Here is a 25,519-nt window from a genome sequence, read left to right as displayed (position 1 = left end):
CCCGATCCCGATCCCAGGGAGCAGGAGCTGGATGCTCACACTGGATGCACACGCTGGATGCACACACTGGATGCAGTCACTGGGTGCACACATGGGATGCACACATTGGGTGCAGTCACTGGGTGCTCACACTGGCTGTGCTCACACTGGATGCACACATTGGGTGCATGCACTGGGTGCTCACACCGGCTGCACACGATGGCTGTGCGTACACTGGATGCAGTCACTGGGTGTGCACAATGGATGCTCACACTGGCTGTGTGCACACTGGATGCTCACATTGGCTGTGCTCACACTGGCTGCAGTCACTGGATGCTCACACTGGCTATGCTCACACTGGATGCTCACACTAGCACTGTGCACACTGGCTGCACTCACACTGGCTGTGCCCACACAGGATGCTCACACCGGCTGCAGTCACACCGGCTATGCTCACACTAGCACTGTGCTCACACTGGCTGCGCCCACGCTGGCTGCAGTCACCGGCTGTGCTCACTCCGGCTGCACTCACATTGGCTGCAGTCACTCCGGCTGCAGTCACCGGCTGCACTCACATTGGCTGCACTCACTCCGGCTGCAGTCACTGGCTGCGCCCACGCTGGCTGCACTCACATTGGCTGCACTCACTCCGGCTGCAGTCACCGCCTGCGCTCACCGGCCGCAGGCACCGGGCGCACCCCCCTCTCCCGCCCACCCCCGGCCGCAGCTTCCCCTCCGGTTCTGCAGAAGAGCCTCGGCCGCGGCGGGGAAGCCCCGGGGCAAAGGCCAGGGCTGCCCTGGGCGCGTCAGCGGCGGCGGGCGCAGGGCAGGGGCTCCGCAGGCTCCGAAAGCCCCGGCGCGGGGACGGACACGAGGCCGGCACCAAAGATCCACAACTTTATCCAGGAGAGAGCCCCGAGCGGCCCCGGCGCTGCTGCCCCGCACGGGGGGCACGGAGCGGCCCCGGCCCCACGCACCCCCGGAGAACGCGGGCTCATGGAGCCGGGGGGTCCCTGCGCGGCTCCTCGGGGCTGGCGCTCCCCGGCCTGGGCTCGGTCCCGGGGCCGGTCCCGGTGCCCGCGGTGCTGCTGCGGCAGCCGCAGCCCGGCCCCCACCTCCCGCTGATGGATGGATGGGGTCAGCACCGCGGCCCCCCCCCCTCCGGGGCTCCCCGCTCCCCGGGGTCCCGGCCAAGCGCAGGCAGCCCCGACGCGGGGCTCCATCGGCTGCGGTCACTGCAGCGCACACACCTCCTTGTCCCCATCCTCATCCGCATCCTCATCCCCATCCCCATCCCCATCCCCGCCGCCGGGCGCCGGTCCCAGCGCTGCGGGCACCGCCGGCGCATCCCCCGCAGCCGCCACCTCCTCCCGCAGCGCCATGAGCAGGTCGCGGCTCTCACTGGGCGGGAGGTTGCTCAGGTAGTACTGGGGAGCCAGCGCCACCAGCCTGCGGGACAGGGACAGGGACAAGGACAAGGGGTGACCCGCGGGGTGCCAGGGCTCCGCCGCGCTGCGGGTCCAGGCCCTCATCCCCCGGTGCTCACATCTGGGGCTGGATCTCCGAGACCACGCGCAGGCAGTTGTCCTGGGAGATGGTGAACTCGTGGTACAGCACCCACGGGGGCAGGCGCCGCGGGGGCTGCCGCAGCAGGTAGCAGCAGGACGGGGGCAAGTGGGCCACGTGCTTGTGCGTCAGCATCACGTAGTTGCCGGAGCCGTCGATGTCCCGGGCCACCTGCGGAGCGCATGGGATGGGAGCGGGCACGGAACGAGCCCCGTGCCCCGCAGCCGGGCCCCCAGCCCCGGTCCCACCTTGAGGAAGTACCCGGAGATGAGGGCTCTCTGGATGTTGAGCACATTGGCGTAGGTGCCGAAGGCGGGGGGGGACACGGGCAGCTCGATGCGCTGCATCACCTCCAGCAGCTCCGAGCGCACGATGCTGGCCAGGCGCAGGGCAGCCGCATTCACTGCGTGCTTGCGGCACCAGCCCTCGTCCGCCTCATCTGGGGGGCAGAGCCATGGGGACAGTGAGGACAGCACCAATGGGGACAGTGAGGGCAGCACCAATGGGGACAGTGAGGGCAGCACCAATGGGGACAGTGAGGAGAGCACCGGGGGGACAGAACCATGGGGACAGTGAGGAGAGCACCAATGGGGACAGTGAGGGCAGCACCATGGGGACAGTGAGGGCAGCACCGGGGGGACAGTGAGGAGAGCACCGGGGGGACAGAACCATGGGGACAGTGAGGGCAGCACTGGGGGGACAGAACCATGGGGACAGTGAGGAGAGCACCGGGGGGACAGAACCATGGGGACAGTGAGGGCAGCACCATGGGGACAGTGAGGGCAGCACTGGGGGGACAGTGAGAGCACTCAGTGAGGAGAGCCCATGGGGACAGTGAGGGCAGCACCATGGGGACAGTGAGGGCAGCACTGGGGGGACAGTGAGGGCAGCACCAGGGGGACAGAACCATGGGGACAGTGAGGGCAGCACCGGGGGGACAGAACCATGGGGACAGTGAGGGCAGCACCGTGGGGACAGAACCATGGGGACAGTGAGGGCAGCACCAGGGGGACAGTGAGGGCAGCACCGGGGGGACAGTGAGGGCAGCACCGGGGGGACAGTGAGGGCAGCACCGGGGGGACAGTGAGGGCAGCACCAATGGGGACAGTGAGGGCAGCACCGGGGGGACAGTGAGGAGAGACCCCAGGGGGTGGCCTTGGGCCATGGAACCAGGCACTGCAGCTCCCAGAGGCCCAATGCAGAGGGGACAGTGAGCAAGCAGACAGGAGCACCCTAGGCTGGGACCCTCCTGCAGCTGGGGGGGCACTGCAGGGGTCTCGAATGCGGCTGCAGGGCTTGGCCCCAAAAGGAGCAGGGGAGTCAGGATCCAAGGGCGAGCAGGGCCATGGAGGGAGGGGGGCTGAGGACACCCCGGTGCCGCACTCACGCTCCTGGAAGGCGTTGAAGATGTTGATGAGGGTGAAGTGGTCTCCATCGGGGTGCAGCAGGGCCCGGCGGTGCATGGCCACGGCCTCCTCCATGTGCGGGGGGGGGGGCAGGAAGCAGGGGGATGCTGGCATGGAGCAGAGGGGTCACCATGGGTCCCCAGCACTGCCCCGGTAGCACTGTCCTGGGGTGCTGCCCCCCCCCCCATCACGGTACCGGTGAGCATGGCGGCCAGGCTGACCATCTCCTGCACGCAGTCGAACTCGCAGGCCGCGATGAGCGCCTTGGCCAGCTGCGGGTCCAGCGGGAACTCGGACATGATGATCCCCAGCTCCGAGAGGTTCCCATCGTCATCCAGAGCGGCCAAATAGTCCAGGTCCTCCAGGGCTTGCATCAGGGATTCGGGCGCTGCGGTGGGGGCGGCGGCTGCAGCATCCGGTACCCCCCCCCCATCCCCATCCCCCTGCACCCATGGGACCCCCGCAGTTGAAGGGGGTGCGGGCGGCGGCTGCAGCATCCGGTACCCCCATCCCCATCCCCATCCCCCTGCACCCATGGGACCCCCGCAGTTGAAGGGGGCGCGGGCGGCGGCTGCAGCATCCGGTACCCCCCCCATCCCCATCGCCCTGCACCCATGGGACCCCCGCAGTTGAAGGGGGTGCGGGCGGCGGCTGCAGCATCCGGTACCCCCATTCCCCTGCACCCATGGGACCCCCCCCGCAGGTGAAGGGGGTGCGGGCGGCGGCTGCAGCATCCGGTACCCCCATCCCCATCCCCCTGCACCCATGGGACCCCCGCAGTTGAAGGGGGTGCGGGCGGCGGCTGCAGCGTCCGGTACCCCCCCCCCCATCCCCATGCCCCTGCACCCATGGGACCCCCGGGCAGTACCTGGCCGGTCAAGGAAGTGGCACTGGCCCATGTCGGCGATGTCGAGGCGCTTGAGCAGCAGCACGAGGCGGCTGAGGCTGCTCTCGCTGATGTGGGGCACGGGCCCGGGCGGCAGCCGCTGCTCATAGAAGGCCTCTGAGTAGAGGCGCAGGCAGGTGCCTGGGGAGAGGGGCTGTGAGCCTAGAGCCCCCCCAGCATTGGAGCCCCCCCAGCACCGCAGCCCCCCCAGCATCAGAGCCCCCCAGCACCGCAGCCCCCCCAGCATCAGAGCCCCCCAGCACCGCAGCCCCCCAGCACCGCAGCCCCCCAGCACCGGATCCCCCCAGCACCGGAGCCCCCCCAGCACCGGAGCCCCCCCAGCAACAGAGCCCCCCCAGCACCGCAGCCCCCCCAGCATCAGAGCCCCCCAGCACCGCAGCCCCCCAGCACCGCAGCCCCCCAGCACCGCAGCCCCCCAGCACCCAGCCCCCCCAGCACAGAGCCCCCCAGCACCGCAGCCCCCCAGCACCGCAGCCCCCCCGCACCGCAGCCCCCCAGCACCGGAGCCCCCCAGCACCGGAGCCCCCCCAGCACCGGAGCCCCCCAGCACCGGAGCCCCCCAGCACCGCAGCCCCCCCAGCACCGGAGCCCCCCCAGCACCGCAGCCCCCCCAGCAGCCCCCCCAGCACCGCAGCCCGCAGCCCCCCCAGCACCGCCCCCCCAGCACCGCAGCCCCCCCAGCACCGCACCCCCCCAGCCCCCCAGCCCCCCAGCACCGCAGCCCCCAGCACCGCAGCCCCCCAGCACCGCAGCCCCCCAGCACCGGACCGGAGCCCCCCCAGCAAGCAGAGCCCCCCCAGCACCGCAGCCCCCCAGCACCGGAGCACCGCCCCCCCAGCACCGGAGCCCCCCAGCACCGGAGCCCCCCAGCACCGCAGCCCCCCCAGCACCGCCCCCCCGCAGCCCCCCCAGCACCGGAGCCCCCCCAGCACCGCCCCCCCAGCACCGGAGCCCCCCCAGCACCCCCCAGAGCCCCCCAGCACCGCAGCCCCCCCAGCAGCCCCCCCAGCACCGGAGCACCGCAGGCAGCCCCCCCCCAGCCCCCCAGCAGCCCCCCCAGCACCGCAGCCCCCCCACACCCCCCCAGCACCGCCCCCCCAGCACCGCAGCCCCCCAGCACCGCAGCCCCAGCACCGGAGCCCCCCCAGCACCGCAGCCCCCCAGCACCGCAGCCCCCCAGCACCGGCAGCCCCCCAGCACCGCAGAGCCCCCCAGCACCGCAGCCCCCCAGCACCCCCCCCCAGCACCGCAGCCCCCCAGCACCGCAGCCCCCAGCACCGCAGCCGCAGCAGCCCCCACACCGCAGCCAGCCCCCAGCACCCAGCCCCCCAGCACCGCAGAGCCCCCAGCACCGCAGCAGCACCGGAGCAGCACCGCAGCCAGCACCGCAGCCCCCCCAGCACCGCCCCCAGCACCCCCAGCCCCCCAGCACCGCAGCCCCCCAGCACCGCAGCCCCCAGCCCGCAGCCCCCCAGACCGCAGCCCCCCAGCACCCCCCCCAGCACGCAGCCCCCCCAGCACCGAGCCCCCCAGCACCGCAGCCCCCCAGCACCGCAGCCCCCCCAGCACCGGAGCCCCCCCAGCACCGGAGCCCCCCAGCACCGCAGCCCCCCAGCACCGCAGCCCCCCAGCACCGGAACCCCCCAGCACCGGAGCCCCCCCAGCACCGCAGCCCCCCAGCACCGGAGCCCCCAGCACCGCAACCCCCCAGCACCGGAGCCCCCCAGCACCACAGCCCCCCAGCACCGCAGGCCCCCCAGCACCGCCCCCGCACCGCCCCCCCAGCACCGCAGCCCCCCCAGCAGCCCCCCCAGCCCCGCAGCCCCCCCAGCACCGGAGCCCCCCCAGCACCGCCCCCCAGCACCACAGCCCCCCAGCCGCCAGCCCCCAGCACCTCAGCACCCAGCCCCCCCACCCAGCACCGCAGCCCCCCAGCACCCAGCACCCCCCAGCACCCCCACACCCACCCCCCACACCCCCACACCCCCACACCCCCACACGGAACCCCCCAGCACCGGAGCCCCCCCAGCACCGCAGCCCCCCAGCACCGGAGCCCCCCAGCACCGGAACCCCCCAGCACCGGAGCCCCCCAGCACCGCAGCCCCCCCAGCACTGGAGCCCCCCCAGCACCGCAGCCCCCCCAGCACCGGATCCCCCCAGCACTGGAGCCCCCCCAGCACCGGAGCCCCCCTGTTCAGGTGCTGTTGAGCTCTCACCGGGGGGGGTACCGGTGGCGCGCTCCATGCGGGACTGGGCCTGGCTCTTGCTGATGGGCCGCAGGACCTGGGACTCTGCGCGGATGCGGGGGTTGTAGACCTGCAGCACAGGGGGTGAGCACAGGAGCCCCCAGTGCTCCCCAGTGCTCCCCAGTGCCTCCATGCTGCTGGGGCAGCCACCAAGGCCTGGGGCAGGTCCCGTGCCCTGCACACATCCCCCAGCCTGGGTCTGCACTGAGCGCATGACCCAGAGCAATGATTCCATGCGGGTCCCTCCTCAGCATCACCATGGGCTGTCCCTACCTCCAATCCCACCGCATCCCATCCCACCACATCCCATCCCACCGCATCCCATCCCATCCCATCCCATCGCATCCCATCCCATCCCATCCCATCCCATCCCATCCCATCCCATCCCATCCCACCGCATCCCATCCCATCCCATCCCATCCCACCACATCCCATCCCATCCCCACTGCATCCCATCCCATCCCATCCCATCCCATCCCATCCCAGTGCATCCCAGTGCATCCCATCCCATCCCAGTGCATCCCATCCCATCCCATCCCATCCCATCCCATCCCATCCCATCCCATCCCACCGCATCCCATCCCATCCCCACTGCATCCCATCCCATCCCATCCCATCCCATCCCACCGCATCCCATCTCCCCCATCCCATCCCACCGCATCCCATCCCATCCCATCCCATCGCATCCCATCCCATCCCATCCCATCCCACCGCATCCCATCCCATCCCATCCCATCCCACCACATCCCATCCCATCCCACCGCATCCCATCTCCCCCATCCCATCCCACCGCATCCCATCTCCCCCATCCCATGCCATCCCACCGCATCCCATGCCACCGCATCCCATCCAACTGCATCCCCATCCCACCGCATCCCATCCCACCGCATCCCATTCCAGCACATCCCATCCCACCGCATCCCATCCCACCGCATTGACCGCATCCCATCCCATGCCATCCCACCGCATCCCATCCCACCGCATTGACCGCATCCCATCCCATGCCATCCCACCGCATCCCATCCCATCCCATCCCACCGCATCCCATGCCATCCCCACCGCATCCCATCCCACCCCACCCCATCCCATCCCACCGCATCCCATCCCATCTCACTGCATCCCATCGCATCGACCGCATCCCATCCCATGCCATCCCCACCGCATCCCATCCCATCCCACCGCATCCCATCCCATGCCCCCCATCCCATCCCACTGCATCCCATCGCATCGACCGCATCCCATCCCATGCCATCCCCACCGCATCCCATCCCATCCCACCGCATCCCATCCCATGCCCCCCATCCCATCCCACTGCATCCCATCTCCCCCATCCCATCCCATCCCACCGCATCCCATCTCCCCCATCCCATCCCACCCCTCCCATCCCATCCCATCCCACCCCATCCCATGACCCCCCCCCCCCTCACACTGCGCAGCTCCAGCCCGCTGTCGATGACGAAGCGGACGCCGCCCATGGAGAAGGAGGCCTCGGCCAGCCCCTGGCTGACGAGGACGCGGCGCCCGCGGCCGCCCTCCTCCAGCCCCTCGTAGATGCCCTGTGCGGCGCGGCCCAGGCCCGGGTGCAGCGGCAGCACCAGCAGCGGGCCCAGGCCTGGGGGCAGCGCGGCCGCCTCCCTCCGCAGGGCAATGCAGGCCTCGGTGATCTCCTGTGGTGGGGACAGGGTGAGCGGGGCCCGGAGCCCGCAGGGACCCTGCATGGCAGAGCCCAGCTCCTGCATCCCTGGGGTCAGGGAACCCCAGCATGGGTTGGGATGAGGGGACCCTAAAGCCCCTCCAGCTCCTGCATGGCAGAGCCCAGCTCCTGCACCCCTGGGGTCCATGCTCACGGATGAGAGGGGTCACAGAGCCCCAGCATGGGGTGGGATGAGGGGACCCTAAAGCTCCTCCAGCTCCTGCATGGCAGAGCCCAGCTCCTGCACCCATGGGGTCCATGCTCACGGATGAGAGGGGTCAGGGAACCCCAGCATGGGTTGGAATGAGGGGAGCTCCTCCAGCTCCTGCATGGCAGAGCCCAGCTCCTGCATCCCTGGGGTCCATGCTCACGGATGAGAGGGGTCACAGAACCCCAGCATGGGTTGGGATGAGGGGACCCTAAAGCCCCTCCAGCTCCTGCATGGCAGAGCCCAGCTCCTGCACCCATGGGGTCAGGGAACCCCAGCATGGGGTGGGATGAGGGGACCCTAAAGCTCCTCCAGCTCCTGCATGGCAGAGCCCAGCTCCTGCATCCATGGGGTCCATGCTCACGGATGAGAGGGGTCAGGGAACCCCAGCACGGGTTGGGTTGAACGGAGCTTAAAGCTCCTCCAGCTCCTGCATGGCAGAGCCCAGCTCCTGCACCCATGGGGTCAGGGAACCCCAGCATGGGTTGGGATGAGGGGAGCTGAAAGCTCCACCATCCCCAACCCCTTCCACTGGAGCATCCAAGCCCCTGTGTCCAACCTGGCCTTGAGCACTGCCAGGGATGGGGCAGCCCCAGCTTCTCTGGGCACCCTGTGCCAGCGCCTCAGCACCCTCCCAGGGCAGAGCTCAGCCTCAGAGCCCAGCTCAGCCTCCCCTCTGATGGGTTCAAGCCATTCCCCTGCCCCATGGCACAGAGCCCCCCTGCACCCCCGGTGCCCCCACCTGCTCGCTGGCCATGAAGAGCAGGACGTGCCCCTGCTCCTGCCGCCGGTGGATGTCCAGCACCGCCTGGCACGCAGCGGCCACGCGGCCCTGCCCCGGCGGCTCCCGGTACAGCAGCAGCGGGGGCTCCCCGCGCGCCGGCACCCGCACCACGGGGGGGTCCCCGCAGAAGGCGCGGAGCCGCTCCTCCATGGCCAGCGAGGTGACCACCACCACCTTGAGCGCGGGGCGCTGGCCCAGCACGTCCCTGAGCAGCCCCAGCAGCGCGTCCGTGGGCAGCGTGCGCTCCTGCGCCTCGTCCAGCACCAGCACCCCGTACTGCCGCAGCAGCGGGTCCGACGTCATCTCCCGCAGCAGCATCTCGTCCGAGCAGTACCTGCCATGGGCCGCCCCGTCACTGACCCCCCAGGCGCTGCCAACCAGGCCAGGCTGCATGAAGGGATTAGCCTGCAGCCGGCGCTCAGCAGGATTAGAGCCTGGTGCAAGCGGTGCCGCAGCGGGGCCGGTACCTGAGGATGGTGTCGCTGCTGCAGCAGTCCTCGTGGGGCACGCAGTAGCCCACCTCGTGGCCCAGGTTCAGGTCCATCTCGTCCGCCACGCGCAGGGAGAGGCTGAGGGCGGCCAGGCTGTGGGGCTGGGTGCAGGCCACCAGCCCATGGGCGAACTGCAGGGACAGGGCGTACTCCGCGCACCACTGCGGGATCTGCAATGGGGAGGATGCTGCTCAGGGACTGGGACAGAACAGCCACGGCCACGAGCACCGGGACGTTCCCTTCCCTTCCCATCCTGAGTCATTTAAACCCCAGCCTGGTTTGTGTTGGAGGGGACCTTAAAGCTCCTCCAGCCCCAATTCAGCCCCAGGGACCCCTTCACTGGAGCAGCTCCAAGCCCCTGTGCCCAACCTGCCCTTGAGCACTGCAGGGATGGGGCAGCCCCAGCTTCCCTAGGACACCTACCCCAGTACCTCACCCAGGGCAGTCCCCTTTGGGGCCGTCCAGGAGCACCCCACAGGCCAGGCAGGGCTTTCCCCTCTCTATTATCATCACTTCTGCACCCAACAACCTGCAAATGAGCCCCAAATCCTCCTCACCCCATGCCTGCAGTTTTCTGCTGCCTTACAGCACGCAAGGGCCCCGGTTCTCACATGGGGCAAGAGCTCTGCCTCCACCTCCCCAGGGAGAACAATGTGCCCAGCCTGGGCAGCGTCAGCAGCCAGCCCCAGGAGACCCGGACCCTGCAGCAGCTGCAGGCCTAGGGCAGGGGCTCGAGCACCCTCGGATGGGGCCAGAGGGATCACAAAGTGCCCCATATGGGGCCAGAGGGATCACAAAGTGCCCCATATGGGGCCAGAGGGATCACAAAGTGCCCCATATGGGGCCAGAGGGATCACAAAGTGCCCCATATGGGGCCAGAGGGATCACAAAGTGCCCCACGTGAGGGATGGGGCAGGAAGCGCCCAGAAGCAGCCCCTGCCCAAGCACCCTCTGGGTGGTGCAGAACGGTCCCGGGGCCATGCGGGTGTCTCTTGGCCATGATAACGGGGAAGGGACCCAGTTGTGCATCGCCTCTTCCCATTCCGGGTGCTGGGGCACCAGTACGGATGGAGCCGTGCCCCTGGGCTGCTCAGGGCACGGTGCCACAGCGGGGATGTCCCAGGGCAGCTCAGCCCCGGGGCCAGCCCAGCCCAGGCCCTGCACAAAGGCTTTAGCCCTGAAATCCGGCACCCTGCGGTTGGCTGCTGCACCCATGGGAGGCGCTTTGGGCACAGGGCCCTGGAGCCAACACCCAGCGCCCCGAGCCTGGTGCCTGCCACGCAGCACCCGGTGCGCACCCAGCCCCAGGCTCTGGCAGCTCCCAGCAGGTCCCTCCCCTGGCCAAAGTCTGCCTGAGGCGTCTCCGATGCAGGGCCAGGGCTGCCGACAGAACCAGCTCCGGGAGCACCCCGGTGCCGGTGCCGGCGCCGGTGCCCTGCTCCCGGCTTGTGCCGAGGCTTTGCCCCGGGCCCCAGCAGCAGCCCCACACCGGGCTCACCGTGATGGTGCCATGGGGGGAAGCAGCACGGGCAGAGCATCCCCACACCCCAGCCCTGCTCACCTGCGTGCTCTTGCCGGTGCCCGCGGGCCCGGACACCAGGATGATGCCGCTGGTGCCCTCCAAGTGCTCCATGAAGCTGTACTTGGTGCTCCAGACGGGCAGGTCCCGGCGCTGCCGCAGCAGCTCGTAGTAGCGGGAGGAGAAGGGGAGCCCATCGTAGGGGTTCACCTCCAGGTCGCCATCGCAGCCCAGCGCCGGCTCCTCCTCCTCATCCTCCTCCTCCGCCAGCGCGGGGCCGGACCCCGGGGCCCCGTTGCCGGCCATGGCGAGGACACGGCGCCGGGGCTGCAGGGGTGGGGAGGTGGAGCGGGGCCGGGCCGGGGCTGAACCCCCTCGGCCGCGTCTCTCGGAGGAGCGCGGTGCTGCCCCCGGCCCGTTACACCGGGGGGGACCTGCGGGGCACAGGGACCCGGGCACGGACAGGGAGGGAACCCGGCTGGGGTGCGGGGACCGGGGGAACGCAGGTGGGGAACCGCGATGGGCTCTGTACGGGAACCGGGCCGGGGCGCGGGGCAGCGCGGACCCCTCGGGGGCAGGCGGACAGCCCGGGGCCGGCCCCGGCAGAACAGAACGGGCCGGGCGGGGGGACAGCGGTGAGGGACGGACCGGGAGGGGCACAGAGCACCGGGACCGGACAGGTCGGGGCCGGGTGTCCCGGGTCAGCGCCCCCGAACCGTGGCTCCGGTTCCGGTTCCGGTTCGGGCCTGTCCCGGCCACCGCTCACCTGCGCGCGCCACCGCCGCCTCGGGCCCAGCCGCGGGAGGCGGTCAGGTGACGGCGCCGCCGTCACGTGGGCCTGCCCGCGGCAGCCAATCAGAGCTCAGGGGCGGAGCCCAACGGCCGGTGGGCGCGCGCCCCGGTGCGTGCGTGATCGGAGGGACCGGAGGGACCCGATCCCGGCGCGATCTCTGTCGGAGCCCGCACCGAGCCCGCACCGAGCCCTACCTCCAGGCGCGCTCCCCGCCGCCGTTCCTCCGCCGCAGACCCGGAGCGCGGCCCGGCCCTGGGGGCGGTGTTATCCTGGTGCTGCTCCGCGCATCCCGGTGCCGGTGCGGGGTAACCCGGTACCGGGTATCCCAGTGCCGGTCCGAGCGCCCCGGTGCCGGTCCGGTTATCCCAGATCCGGTGTTGGGCATCCCGCTGCCGGTCCGAGAGTCCCGGTGCCGGTCCGGTTATCCCAGTTTCGGTGTTGGGCATCCCGCTGCCGGTCCGAGCGTCCTGGTGCCGGTGCTGTACGTCCGGTGCCCGGGACCCACGCCCGGAGCGGGCGCTCTCCGCTGGCGGTGGCTGCCGGCGTGCGGCGGCGGGGCCGGCAGGGGGAGCTGCCAGACCGGCAACGGCCCGGCTGGGGCACGGAGCTCCAGACGGGGCGGGGGGCAGCGGGCAGGGACCGGGCGGTTCCTTGCGGGCCCCGGGGCTTCGGCACCGGCAGCCGCTGGGAGGTGTCCGCGATCCCCGGCTGCCGGCGGGGAGGATGCTCTGGGCCTGGCTGCCGTTACCGGTGACAGCTCTGCCCCGCTGTGCCTCGCACCGGCCCCAGCCGCAGCTCCCCAAGTGCAAGGAGCCTGGGTCAGGGCGATCCAGAGCACAGACCCAGGCTGGGGGTGAAGGGATGGAGCAGCCCTGAGGAGGAGGACTTGGGGGTGCTGGGTGAAGAGGAGCCCCCCATGACCCGGCTTCAGTGAGCGCTTGAGCCCAGAGCCCCCCCATGTGCAGGGTGCACCCCCAGAGCGTGAGCAGCAGCGCAGGGAGGGGATCCTGCCCCTCTGCTGCGCTATGGGGAGCCCCCCCTGCAGCCCTGATCCAGGCACAGGAGGGACGTGGAGCTGCTGGAGCGAGGCCGTGGGGATGCTGCGAGGGCTGGGGCAGCTCTGCTCTGCAGCCAGGCTGAGGAGCAGGCTCGGGCTGGGGGGGTCAGCACAGGGGAAGGAGCCTGGCGCTGCCTCAAGGCTCCGGTGCAGAGGGGGGAGCTGCAGCCCGGCCAGGGCAGGTCCTGGGGGCCGGAGCCCCTGAGGCTTTGGGGGGGAGAGAGCCCGGGCAGAGCCGGTGCGGGGCGAGCATCCGGTCCCCGTGGCCAGCGGGGGTGCAGCCGGCGGGAGGAAGGAAGTGGTTGGTGCTGAACCGTTGCTTCACTCCCGATTCCGGGGCTGCCGAGAGCTCAGGGCTGGGCACCAGCGCACGGAGCCCTGGGTGCTGCCCTGCACCCCCCCGGTACCGTTGAGCCCTGTGCACCGAGGGGTGGGATCCCAGCGGGGATCCTCGAGTGGCTGGAGAGAGACTTCTGACAGGGACCTGTAGGGCCAGGCCAAGGGGAATGGCTTGAACCTGCCCGAGGGGAGACTGAGCTGAGCTCTGAGGCAGAAGCTCTTCCCTGTGAGGGTGCTGAGGCGCTGGCACAGGGTGCCCAGAGAAGCTGTGGCTGCCCCATCCCTGGCAGTGCTCAAGGCCAGGTTGGACACAGGGGCTTGGAGCTGCTCCAGTGGAAGGGGTCCCTGCCCTGGCAGGGGTTGGAGGTGGGTGAGCTCTAAGCTCCTTTCAATACAAACCAGTCTGGGGTTCTGTGATGAACAGCGTTAGGTGCTGGGAGCCTTAATGGCTCCTTGTGGCCACTGAGGACAAGGTCACAGTCCCAGGTACCTCCGGAGTACCGGGTAGGATGCAGTGGGATGGGATGAGCTGCAAGTCCACCGTGGAGCCGAAGCGAACCAGCTTCAGATGAGGCTTGTTGGGTTGAGTTGTGTGCCTTTAGCTGTGTAACGGGGCAGTGGATTCCCTCCCTGGAGCTTTCTCACCAGGGCTCAGCGTTGCCCCAAAACCCACTCCATGGAGGGGGAAGGTGATGACCCCGTGAAGGGAAGTTGCAGCCCAGTGCAGACGCTGTGCTGGTCCCATCCATGCTGTTGGTCCCAGCCCTGCCCAGTGCTCCCAGTGCTCCCAGTGCTCCCAGTGCTCCCAGTGCTGGCAGCCACCCCCGTGTTGCCTGCAGAATGCCGGGAGCCGCTGCTGCAGGTGGCCGTGCCGCTGCTGCAGGACCTGATGGAGAAGGGGGAGGAGGACAAGGCCTGCATCGAGCTGCTCAGCAGCATCCTGGAGGTGCTGCACCAGGCCCAGAAGGTAAATCCCATCCCCTCCCCTCCTTTCCCTCCCCAGTCATCACCCTGCAGTGACCTGAAAACCCCTTTGAGAAGGGTTGAGCAGGAGCCACTGGCCTGGGTATGGTTGGGGCTGGTGTTGGTTACCCAAAGGCAAAGGGGGCTGTTGGTGGCCACTGTCCCACTGGGAACCTGCCCACGATGGGGTAAAACCCATTTGATTCCACCTCAGCTGCTCTCCAAAGAGCTCCCCAGCAATGGGGGAGGTGGAAAAGGTTCCTCCAAGGGATCAGGGGCTGCAGCAGCAACCGTGCCTCTCACTGCCCCTGCTCTGCACAGCGGGAGGACCGTGAGGGCAGGGAGAAGGTCCCTGGGCACCGCTGTGCTCCAGGGTCAGCAGTGATGGACCTAAACGTGCCCCATGAGCCCTGCAGCAGGGAGCAACCCATGCCCCAGAGCCCCTGCCCAGTGCCAAAGGGACAAACCCCGCTGCCTGGGTGCCTGAGCGCCCGGATGTGCCCCATCCTCGATGCCTCCCATGGGCCAGCGCTGTCTGTGCTGGCACCGGCCCCACATCCCGGATCTGTTCATTGCAGAGAGCGGAGGAGCTGGAGGCGCAACCGGGCCCAGGCGAGGAGCAGCACCAGGAGCTGGTGAGTGCTGTGCTTGGCTCCAGTGCCTGACACAGTGTGAGGGGTCAGGAAGGGTTGGCCTGCATCCCACTATGGTGACAAACCCACACAGTCACCCAGAGCCAGAGCTGCTGCACTGATGCTGCAGGGATGCTGCAGTGTGGGACCAGTGGGGCTTACTGGGATCCCCCAGCACCCCCTGTCCTGCCCTGAGGGGGGTCTGGACCCAGACCTACACCCAGGCCCCATGGACTTGGTGCTGTGCTGTGCACTGGTGCGTGCCTGGGCTGCAGCACACCCAGGTGCTAGGGGCACATGGACACGGCTGTGGTGCTGGAGCAGGTCTGGGGATGAAGGTTGGTTTTGTTAGAGCACAGGAAGGGTAAAGCAGCACTGGGGTATACTGGGTTACGTCACTGCAGTGCCAGGGGTGTCCATACCTCAGTAGCCATCCCCCTTGCCCCATTGGATATAAGGAAGAAGCTCTTTCCTGTGAGGGTGCTGAGGCACTGGAATGGGTGCCCAGGGAGGTTGGGAATGCTCCATCCCTGGCAGTGTTCAAGGCCAGGTTGGACAGAGCCTTGGGTGCCATGGGTTAGTGTGAGGTGTCCCTGCCCATGGCAGGGGTTGGAACTGGATGATCCCAAGCTCCTTTCCAACCCAAACCATTCTATGGTTCTGTGTTGCCTGGGTGCTCCCCCCATCCCAGGCCTATCTACAGCCACCCGCTGCCCCCCGGAGGCAGCAGTAACTGCCCCGCACACGTGGCCGGTGCCCCCAGCCCCGGGACCGCAGGAGCCGTGCGCCGGTGCCGCGGTTCCCATCAGCCCGGTGCCGGTGCCGCGGTTCCCATCAGCCCGGTGCCGGTGTTGCGGTTCCCATCAGCCCAGTGCCGGTGCCACGGTGCCAGTGCCGCGGTTCCCATCAGCCCGGTGCCGGTGTTGCGGTTCCCATCAGCCCAGTGCCGGTGCCACGGTGCCAGTGCCGCGGTTCCCATCAGCCCGGTGCCGGTGTTGCGGTGCCGGTGCCTCGCTTCCCATCAGCCCGGTGCCGGTGCCTCGGTTCCCATCAGCCCGGTGCCGGTGTTGCGGTGCCGGTGCCTCGCTTCCCATCAGCCCGGTGCCGGTGCCACCGCCCGCCCGCTCCCTCCGGGCCCCGCGGCCTCATGCGCGGCCCCGACGCCCCTTCCCTCGCAGGTGCGGGTGAAGCCGCACGTCCGGCTGGTCCTGGAGCGCCTCCTGCACCCCGTCACCCGCAGGGTCATCGTCCTGGACCGCCAGAGCTCCCTGCGGGTGAGTCCGCGCCTCGGGGCTGCTCCGTGCGGGGTTGGACGCGGCAGGATGCGGGAGGGAAGGGGAGCAGCGCCGGGAGCGAGGGGGGGGGGGGGCATTGGGAGGAGCAGGCAGAGCCCGAGGGGCTGGAAGCCCCTGTTGGGGAGCAGAGGAGGGTTCGGGCTGTGCTCTGTAGGGAACAGGCGGCTGGAGCCGCTGAGCGGTCACAGGCTCATGTGCCAAGAGCTCCCCGGCTTCCAGCACTGACCCAGCACGAAGGAGGGGACGGGAGCTGTGGCCAGGGTGGCTCCATGGGCACCGATGGGACGTGGGGCAGAGCCAGCGCGCTCCTGTGTGCCCGGTGAGCTGCTGCGGGACACGGGGAACCGCGTCCGGTGTTCCCGGAGCCCGGGGGGAGCAATGGGGCTGGGCAGCAGCGGGGAAGCGCCGTGCCGTGGGGAAGCTCCGTGCCGTGGGGAATTGCTGTGCCATGGGGCAGTACCGTGCCGTGGGGCAGTGCAGTGCAGTGCAGTGCAGTGCTGTGCTGTGCAGTGCTGTGCAGTGCTGTGCTGTGTTGCGCCGTGCCATGGGGAATTGCTGTGCCGTGGGGCAGTGCAGTGCCGTGGGGCAGTGCAGTGCCATGGGGCAGTGCAATGCAGTGCAGTGCTGTGCTGTGCTGTGCTGTGCTGTGTTGCGCCGTGCCATGGGGAATTGCTGTGCCGTGGGGCAGTGCAGTGCAGTGCTGTGCTGTGCTGTGTTGCACTGTGCAGTGCAGTGCAGTGCTGTGCTGTGCTGTGTTGCACTGTGCAGTGCAGTGCAGTGCAGTGCTGTGCTGTGTTGCGCTGTGCAGTGCTGTGCAGTGCTGTGCAGTGCTGTGTTGTACTGTGCAGTGCAGTGCTGTGCTGTGCAGTGCTGTGCTGTGCAGTGCTGTGCTGTGTTGCGCTGTGCTGTGCTGTGCTGTGCTGTGCTGTGTTGCGCTGTGCTGTGCTGTGCAGTGCTGTGCAGTGCTGTGCTGTGTTGCGCTGTGCTGTGCAGTGCTGTGCAGTGCTATGCTGTGCTGTGCTGTGTTGCGCTGTGACCGGGGAGGTGTCGGGCATCCAGAGCAGCACCTCAGCCCCTTGCCTTGAGCCTCGCCGGGTTAAGGCTCCTCTTTGCCACCCTGCTTTGTCGTTGCCCCTGAGGACCCGACCGAAGGAGGTGCTGCACGGGGATGGAAGCTCTCTCTCCTCCCCCCCCTCAGCCCACCCTCCCTGCGGGGTGTTGGGAACAGGTCTCGCAGGGACCATTCTCCTGGTGCACTCAGTGCCTGTGGTTACCGCGGGCTGAATACAGGGGGGCAACCGGTGCTCTGGGGCACAGGGATGGGCACCGGGAGCACTGCGGCTGTTGGTGGCACCTGGGGAGCCCCAAGCCTGGGGCTGGGTGAGCGCTGCAGGGGAAGAGCCCCGAGCCCCATCCTCATCCTCAGCCCCATCCTCATCCTCAGCCTCATCCTCATCCTCAGCCCCATCCTCATCCTCAGCCCCATCCTCACCCTCAGCCCCATCCTCATCCTCAGCCCCATCCTCATCCTCAGCCCCATCCTCATCCTCATCCCCATCCTCATCCTCAGCCCCATCCTCACCCTCAGCCCCATCCTCATCCTCAGCCCCATCCTCATCCTCAGCCCCACCCTCACCCTCAGCCCCATCCTCATCCTCAGCCCCATCCTCATCCTCATCCTCACCCCGAACAGAAGCTCTCAGTGGAGAGGATGTAACAAAAATAGTGTCCCCATGGGGTTTATTGAGTTCCCATCAGACACCGGCCCCGGCCCCTCGCCCTGCTGCCCCACCAGGTCACGCACCCAGTTTACAGACCTGGCTGGCTCCACAGGGGCTTCATTGCTCTGAGCCAAGGGTTAGAAATAGAAAAGCTGGTGCTACCGAACGCTGCCGGAGCAGGGGTCCAGGGCAGGGCTGGGGCTGGGCCGTGCCCGCTCACAGGAACCAGAAGCATTTCCGCCGGTGTTTCTTGGGGTCCAGCTTCAGGGGCGGCCTCAGCCCCGGTGACGGCTCCTGGTGCGGCGGCACCGCGGCGCCCACCGCAGGCTCCGGGGAGCCGGGGGCCACGGCCCCGTCCATGTGGCTCAGGACCCGCTGGAAGCGGCCCTCCTGCTGCCGGAAATCGTGCTCCACGCTGCGGGAACGGGGGGGCAGCGTCAGTGCCCCTGCATGGACCCCCCCATGAGCCTGTGCCCCACTGCCACCTCCCTCCCTGCATCCCCCCGTGCTCAGCCCCGCACACGCCGCCAGCCCCACTGCGCGCCCAGGGATGCATGGGGTTGGGGGTGCAGGACCCGTCCTGCTGCAGCGCTGCTGGCCTGTGGCTGTTGGGAATGGCTGACCCCGGGTGAAGGGGCCTTGCCCAGGAGCAGCCGCTGGTGGGAGCCTGGGGAGCAGAGTGCCCCTGGGGAGGGTTCATCATGGACCCATGGAACGGTTGCAGTTGGAAGGGGCCTTAAAGCTCCTCCAACCCCAACCCCTTCCACTGGAGCAGCTCCAAGCCCCTGTGTCCAACCTGGCCTTGAGCACTGCAGGGATGGGGCAGCCCCAGCTTCCCTGGGCATTCAGGGTGAAGGGGCTCTGGTGAGGAGATGGAACGGGACCGGCACAGCCGAGCTCAAGAGAAAGGCAGGGGCAGCGCCAGGCTCTGAGGATGGATGAGGAAGAAGGTGCAGGAGGGCGGCTGAGGGGGCCAATCCCAAAAGCCCCCCTGCACCAGGTCAGGAGCTGTTTGTCCGTCCCTCTGGCAGGAGGGACCCCGGATGCTCTGGCACAGAGGTGCCACACGCCCAGCAGCATCCCCAATGCGCAGCAGGATGGCTGCTTGGGATGGGTGATGGGCAGAAGCTGCCTGCAGGCCATGGCAGCAGGGGGTCCCCTCGCAGGGGCCCATGGTGACCCCTGAACCCCCCCGTGTGCTGGGTGCACCCCCAGAGCGTGAGCAGCAGCTCAGGGAGGGGATCCTGCCCCTCTGCTGCGCTATGGGGAGACCCCCCTGCAGCCCTGACCCAGCTCTGGGGCATGCGAGGGCTGCGCTGCTGCCCATCGCTCCCTGCACTGGGGATGCAGGGAACCGGGTGCCCTGGGTCTGTCTGGGCAGGGGATGCTGGGGCTGTGCCCCCACTGCAGCCCTGAGGCTTCCTGAGAGCGCTGGAGCCCCCCGGCATTCCCGCACCCACATGGACACAGCCGTGGGGTGCCCGCACCCGCATGGACACAGCCGTGGGGTGCCCGCACCCACATGGACACAGCCGTGGGGTGCTCACACCCACATGGACACAGCCGTGGGGTGCTCACATTCACATGGACACAGCTGTGGGGTGCCCGCACCCACATGGACACAGCCGTGGGGTGCCCGCACCCACATGGACACAGCCATGGGGTGCTCACATTCACATGGACACAGCCGTGGGGTGCCCGCACCCACATGGACACAGCCGTGGGGTGCCTGCACCCACATGGACACAGTCGTGGGGTGCCCCCACCCACATGGACACAGCCATGGGGTGCTCACATCCACATGGACACAGCCGTGGGGTGCTCACATTCACATGGACACAGCCATGGGGTGCCCGCACCCACATGGACACAGCCGTGGGGTGCCTGCACCCACATGGACACCGCCGTGGGGTGCCCGCACCCACATGGACACAGCCGTGGGGTGCTCACATTCACATGGACACAGCTGTGGGGTGCCCGCACCCACATGGACACAGCCGTGGGGTGCCTGCACCCACATGGACACCGCCGTGGGGTGCCCGCACCCACACTGCACCCGGCAGCTCCGGGGACAGCGAGCCCCGTGGTGACCCCAGTGCTCCCCATGCTCTCCTGCACCTTTTCCCTTTGAGCTCCCTGCAACGGCCTTTGCCAGGGTCAGGACCCGGCTCGGGAGGTCTCTGCTGACCCCACGCAGCCGGGTTTGTGTCCTAAGGTGCTGGGGGGGGCTCTGGCACCAGGGAGGGCCAACAGAGGGGAGGCCGCGCCTGTGTTAGTGCCGTGCCCCTTGGGTGTGCACAGGATGAGAGCCCGCAGCCCCTCGCGACCACAGGGAGAGATGGGCACAGGCAGGTCCCCTCCGTCCCCAGCAGCGAGCCCCAGTGCCTCTGTCCCGGAGCCCCAGCAGGAGCCTGCGGGACGCAGGAGAGCAGGGATCCCCCGGGACGGGCAGGGGGCCGGGGCGGGCTCGTACCTGTAGATGATGCAGGCGCAGTCCCGGCAGGTCCCGCAGTTGGCGATGTCTTGCCCGGTCCGGTACGAGCGTCGCCTGCGGCAGAGCAGAGGCGCTGTGAGCCCGGGGAGCAGCCGGGAGCAGGGACCGGCACCCCCGATCCCGGTTCCTCTCCCCCCTGATCCCGGTTCCTCTGCCCCCTGATCCCGGCTCCTCTCCCCCCTGATCCCGGTTCCTGTCCCCCCCGATCCCGGCTCCTCTCCCCCCTGATCCCGGCTCCTCTCCTCCCCGATCCCGGCTCCTCTCCTCCCTGATCCCGGCTCCTCTCCCCCCTGATCCCGGCTCCTCTCCTCCCTGATCCCGGCTCCTCTCCCCCCTGATCCCGGCTCCTCTCCTCCCTGATCCCGGCTCCTCTCCCTGATCCCGGCTCCTCTCCTCCCTGATCCCGGCTCCTCTCCCCCCTGATCCCGGCTCCTCTCCTCCCTGATCCCGGCTCCCCTCCTGGATCCCAGCTCCTCTCCTCCTGCGATGCTGGTCAGTGCCAGACCGAACGCGGTGGTGCCTCAGCAGACGTGAGCAGGGCGGAAGCCCTGAATCCTTCACGCTGTTTCCGCCTCCTTTCATCCCCATCCCAGAGCTGGGCCTTGTGCCGGGGCCCCCCCCGGTCTCTGTGTGTGTCCCCACGCACGGCACCAGGGCAGGAGCGGGGGCACTGGCAGCAGAGCAGTGCTCTGGCAGATGGGCAGAGCCTCATCCAGCCCACACCACACCCGGGGTTTGCGTCTTTTGGATGCTTTTGGACTGGAGAAGCATCCAGGGAAGGACTCGGGACTGGGATGAAGCCGAAGCTCCCTCCTGTGGTGCCCAACTGCTCTGGAGCCAGGCTGAGAGAGCTGGGCTGGGGCAGCCTGGAGAAGAGAAGGCTCCTGAAGGGGAGACCTGAGAGCAGCTCCAGTGCCTAAAGGGGCTGCAGGAAACTGGAGAGGGGCTTGGGACAAGGGCCTGTAGGGACAGGCCAAGGGGAATGGCTTGAACCTGCCCGAGGGGAGACTGAGCTGAGCTCTTAGGCAGAAGCTCTTCCCTGTGAGGGTGCTGAGGCGCTGGCACAGGGTGCCCAGAGAAGCTGTGGCTGCCCCAGCCCTGGCAGTGCTCAAGGCCAGGTTGGACACAGGGGCTTGGAGCTGCTCCAGTGGAAGGGGTTGGGGTTGGAGCTGGATTGGGACTGGAGGAGCTTTAAGGTCCCTTCAACCCAAACCAGTCTGAGAGTCCATGATTCTATGATAAGAGTGCTCTGAAATGCTTTTGGTCACCTCTGCAGGCTCCATCTCCCCTCCTGCGCAGAGCAGGCTGCAACTTTTGGGGGGACAGCTGAGAATCCCCCCCCTGTCCCACATTGTAGTCCCATTATCCCGTTTCAGGCTCCCTCCTGTTCCTTGACCTTGATCTCGATTGTTCTCAGCCCTCAGGAACTAGGTCTTAATGCACCAAATTATGTGGTACATTGGGGATTTCCTGTTAGCACATAAATTAGATCATGATGCTTTTATATAGACACATGGTGCATAGATATATGTGTGGTAGGGATATCCGGTGCACAGCCAGCACCTCGCCCAGGAGAGAGCAGGATAGGGGTTCGGGGTGGGATGCTGCTGGCTGTAGGTGCTGCTCTATGGAAGGTGTCCCTGCTCATGGCAGGGGGCTGGAGCTGGGAGAGCTTTAAAGCCCCTTCCAACCTACACAGTGCTCTTTGCTTCCCTATGAGGAGCGGGGACAGGAGCTGCCCGGGCACTGGGCACTGGTTTCACCCCTGCAGTTACAGCCAGCGCAGGCTTCATCCGGTTCCATGAGCACATCCTTGCGCTGCCCCAGTGGGGTCCAGCTGCCTCAGAACAGGGGAGTAAGCTCCAGAGGCTTTACTGGCCGGGGCCAGGTCTGCATGGGGTGAGCGGCTCCTGGCACCTCCTGGTGCGTTTGTGGCCCTTGTGGGAGGTGGGTTTGGAGGCTCTCAGCTCTGGGCCATCACAGACCTATCTCTAACAACATGGAGCAGGTCCTGTGCAGGGCAGGGGGGGGTGAGGGTGGGGGCACCTCCCCAGGGCACAGAGCCATCACCAGCCGATAAAGCTGTGCCATGGGTAACTCAAGGATGGGTGAGAGCAGGCTGGGAACAGAGGTGGCTCCTAGGGCATCTGCCATGGGCAGGCTGAGCCTGAAGGCGGGAGGTTCCAGTATAGGCTGGGGAACGACCCCTTAGAGAGCAGCGTAGGGGAGAGGGACCTGGGGGTCCTATGGACAACAGGGTGACCATGAGCCGACACTGTGCCCTTGTGGCCAGGAAGGCCAATGGCATCCTGGGGTGTATTAGAAGGGGGGTGGTTAGTAGGTCCAGAGAGGTTCTCCTTCCCCTCTACTCTGCCCTGGTGAGACCCCATCTGGAATATGGGGTCCAGTTCTGGGCCCCTCAGTTCAAGAAGGACAGGGACCTGCTGGAGAGAGTCCAGCGCAGGGCAACTGAGATGATGAAGGGAGTGGAGCATCTCCCTTATGAGGAAAGACTGAGGGAGCTGGGTCTCTATAGTTTGGAGAAGAGGAGACTGAGGGGTGACCTTATTAGTGTATATAAATATATAAAGGGGGAGTGTCCCGAGGATGGAGCCAGGCTCTTCTCAGTGGCAAACAATGATAGGACAAGGGGCAATGGGTACAAACTGGAACACAAGAGGTTCCACTTCAACTCCTTCTCAGTGAGGTGACAGAACACTGGACCAGGCTGCCCAGGGAGGTTGTGGGGTCTCCTTCTCTGGAGACATTCAAAACCCGCCTGGACACGTTCCTGTGTAACCTTATCTGGGTGTTCCTGCTCTGCAGGGGGATTGGACTGGATGATCTTATGAGGTCCCTTCTAATCTCTACCATACTGTGATACTGGGACACTGTGAAGTGACATCCCGGTTCCCATTCCCAGTGCCCGATGGGCGCATCAGCTGCTCCAGAGCAGGGCAGGGACACAGCTTCCATTGTCCCCATGGCTGCATCCCTCCCCGTGTCCCTGGCATGGGCAGAACAAGCCAGAGACCTTGTACCAAGACCTGGTGCCACCCGCACAGGGATGGCAGCTCTGAGTTAACTCACGTGGGAGGGGGCAGCACCCAGCGCTGTGTCAGGACGCCCCTGTCCCCGTTCCGAGCCCTGCATGGACCTCAGCCCCCCAGGCCCCCCTCCAGCCCTGCGGGCTCACCCGTCCCGCTGCGCCTCCTTCCTCTCCAGGTCCTGGATGACGTCCAGCAGCACTCGGATGGTCTGTTGGCTGGTCTCCAGCACCCCCTCCAGGGACTGCAGCTGGGACTGCAGGGCCCCGCGCTCCCCGGGCCCCGCTCCCTGAGCCGTCCGCGCCTCCTCGTCCCCCGCGGGGGGTCCCTTGCTCACCACCACGAGCTGCAGGAGGTCCTGGACGTGGCGCAGCGTCTCTGACTGCTGCGGGCTGAGGCAGCCCCGGGGCAGCTCCGGTGCCCGCCCGGGCGGCTGCGTCCCCAGCGGTGCCCCGCGTCCCTGCGGTGCTGCGGAGCCGGGCCCAGGCTCGCTGCGGGTGCCGCGGGGCTCCGGCCGGGGCGGTGCCGCGGGGGCTGGTGACAGGGGGTCTGCAGAGGAGCAGCAGGGGCCCCCCCAGGGCGAGCCGCAGAGCTGGTGCTGGGGGGTCGGGGGAGTGCCCTGAGCTGGCTGCTGGAGGCCGGGGATGCCCGTGGCAGGGATGGTGGACGGGTGGCACGGCTGGGGCTGGGGGTGACCCTGGGACAGGGGCCGGGGATGCCCGAGGGGCTGGGGCTGCCCATGGGGCAGTGGCTGAGGGTGCTCAAGGGGCTGGAGGTGCCCGATGGGCAGGGGCTGGGGGTGCCCGAGGGACTGGGGTTGCCCGTGGGGCAAGGGCTGAGGGTGCTCAAGGGGCTGGAGGTGCCCGTGGGGCAAGGCCTGAGGGTGCTGGATGGGCAGGGGCTGGGGGTGCTCAAGGGGCTGGAGGTGCCCGATGGGCAGGGTCTGGGGGTGCCCGAGGGACTGGGGTTGCCCGTGGGGCAAGGGCTGAGGGTGCTGGATGGGCATGGGCTGGGGGTGTCCGAGAGACTGAGGCTGCCCATGGGGCAGGGGCTGGGGGTGCTCAAGGGGCTGGGGGTGCTGGATGGGCAGGGGCTGCCCATGGGACAGGGGCTGAAGGTGCTGGATGGGCAGGGGCTGGGGGTGTCCGAGGGACTGAGGCTGCCCATGGGGCAGGGGCTGGGGGTGTCCGAGGGGCAGGGGCTGCCCATGGGGCAAGGGCTGAGGGTGCTGGATGGGCAGGGGCTGGGGGTGTCCGTGGGGCTGGGGTTGCCCGAGGGTCTGGAGGTGGCCCCGGGGCAGGCTCCACTCTGAGTCGCTCCGGCCAAGTGCCCGCGGCTCGGCGGGCCGGGGCTGGCCGCAGGGCACGGATGCGGGGCGCGGGGTGGTCCCACGGCTCCCCCCGGGGCTCCTGCGGGGCCGGACACAGGCAGTGGGCAGCGGGCAGGCCTCGGGGGCACAGCGGGCAGCGGAGCACCCGCCCTTGCCGGGGACAGCGCCGCCGGAATAGGGGAGGCTGCGGGGCTCCTGAGGGGTGGGCACAGACCCCCCCGGGCACCGGGCGCCAGTCGGCAGCACCGCGGCCCCGGCCACGCTGCAGATGCTCTTGCTACGGGGCTGAGAGGCCGCCGAGGGCTTGTGGAGGCTGGGGGAGGTCTGGATGGCCGTGCTCATGCACGCCCTGCGCGGCATGGGCAGCGTCAGCGAGCCCGGCTGGGCATGGGCCCGGCGAGGCGAGGCACGGAGAGGGGCGGCCGCCGGCTCAGGGGCGTCCCTGGGGGGCGGCGAGGCACGAGGGGTGTCGGGGCTGGGTGCTGCCGCGGGCTCCCCGCCGCCCTCCACCAGGTCCTTGAAGCGGACCTGCTGCGTGCGGTTGCGGCGGCGCTTGAGGCGGCTCTCGATGTCGGGCGAGTCGCGGTTGAGCAGCACCGAGCGCACGGTCATGGCTTTGTCCTGGCTGCCCTCGCCCGCGGGCGCCGGGCTGGGCACGGGCTCCCGGCTCACCATGGCTCTGGGCCCCGGGGCCGGCGGCTGCAGCCGGGGCCGGGGGCAGCCTCATCCCGCGCCCGAGCGCCGGGGGGATGCTGCGGGGGAGGCGCGCATCCTGCCCCCCGCCCGGCCCTACGGGCCCCGGCCCCCGGCCCCGGCTGCACCGCCCGTGGCCGAGCCCCCCCGCTGCCGGCCCCCCATGTTCGCGCTGCTCTCGCTCCGCTCAGCGCCGAGCTGCCCGCGCCGTCGGGTGCTGAACGTCCCTGCCCATGGCTCCGGACCTGCGGGGACACAGAGGGGTGCGTGAGCCCCCGTCCCAGCGCCGCAGCCCCCCAGCAGCGGAGCGGCCCCCGCTGCAGCGCGCTGCCCGCGGAGCCGCCGGCCCTGCCCGC

The 25,519-nt window shown here is 68.8% G+C and overlaps 2 protein-coding genes across 2 annotated transcripts in view; one reads left to right on the top strand and one right to left on the bottom strand.

Annotated features, from left to right (window-relative positions):
• Positions 1-1,211: 1,211 nt before the first annotated feature.
• Positions 1,212-11,120, bottom strand: DQX1 (DEAQ-box RNA dependent ATPase 1). Its single transcript, XM_061377485.1, has 11 exons — positions 10,842-11,120; positions 9,257-9,450; positions 8,748-9,123; positions 7,532-7,771; positions 6,075-6,174; positions 3,820-3,978; positions 3,148-3,339; positions 2,933-3,058; positions 1,794-1,984; positions 1,526-1,716; positions 1,212-1,428 (listed from the first exon to the last, which is right to left on the bottom strand). The coding sequence occupies exons 1-11, from the start codon at positions 11,103-11,105 to the stop codon at positions 1,212-1,214; spliced, it is 2,250 nt and encodes a 749-aa protein (XP_061233469.1). The 5' UTR covers positions 11,106-11,120.
• Positions 11,121-13,664: 2,544 nt separating this feature from the next.
• Positions 13,665-25,519, top strand: part of LOC133225283 (dedicator of cytokinesis protein 2-like) — a 35,448-nt gene continuing 23,593 nt past the window's right edge. Inside the window, exons 1-4 of the mRNA XM_061377484.1 lie at positions 13,665-13,677; positions 13,828-13,955; positions 14,530-14,586; positions 15,762-15,857. Coding sequence (XP_061233468.1) covers positions 13,665-13,677; positions 13,828-13,955; positions 14,530-14,586; positions 15,762-15,857 — 294 coding nt within the window. The remainder of the gene's footprint in view (positions 13,678-13,827; positions 13,956-14,529; positions 14,587-15,761; positions 15,858-25,519) is intronic.

This window comes from Neopsephotus bourkii, unplaced genomic scaffold, assembly GCF_033783945.1.
Source record: "Neopsephotus bourkii isolate Nb327-2 ecotype Australia unplaced genomic scaffold, CSIRO-AGI_Nbou_v1 NB_1755, whole genome shotgun sequence".
Classification (NCBI taxonomy): domain Eukaryota; kingdom Metazoa; phylum Chordata; class Aves; order Psittaciformes; family Psittacidae; genus Neopsephotus; species Neopsephotus bourkii.
This window is presented reverse-complemented; position numbering and strand designations above follow the sequence as displayed.

Excerpts from the sequence above, each read along its gene's own strand:
- DQX1 (XM_061377485.1), bottom strand. The coding sequence starts at position 11,105 with ATGGCCGGCAACGGGGCCCCGGGGTCCGGCCCCGCGCTGGCGGAGGAG. Across the intron at positions 3,059-3,147 it reads CCTGGCCGCCATGCTCACCG|CATCCCCCTGCTTCCTGCCC; the intron begins GTACCGTGATGG and ends GCTCCATGCCAG. Across the intron at positions 1,985-2,932 it reads CTTCAACGCCTTCCAGGAGC|ATGAGGCGGACGAGGGCTGG; the intron begins GTGAGTGCGGCA and ends TCTGCCCCCCAG.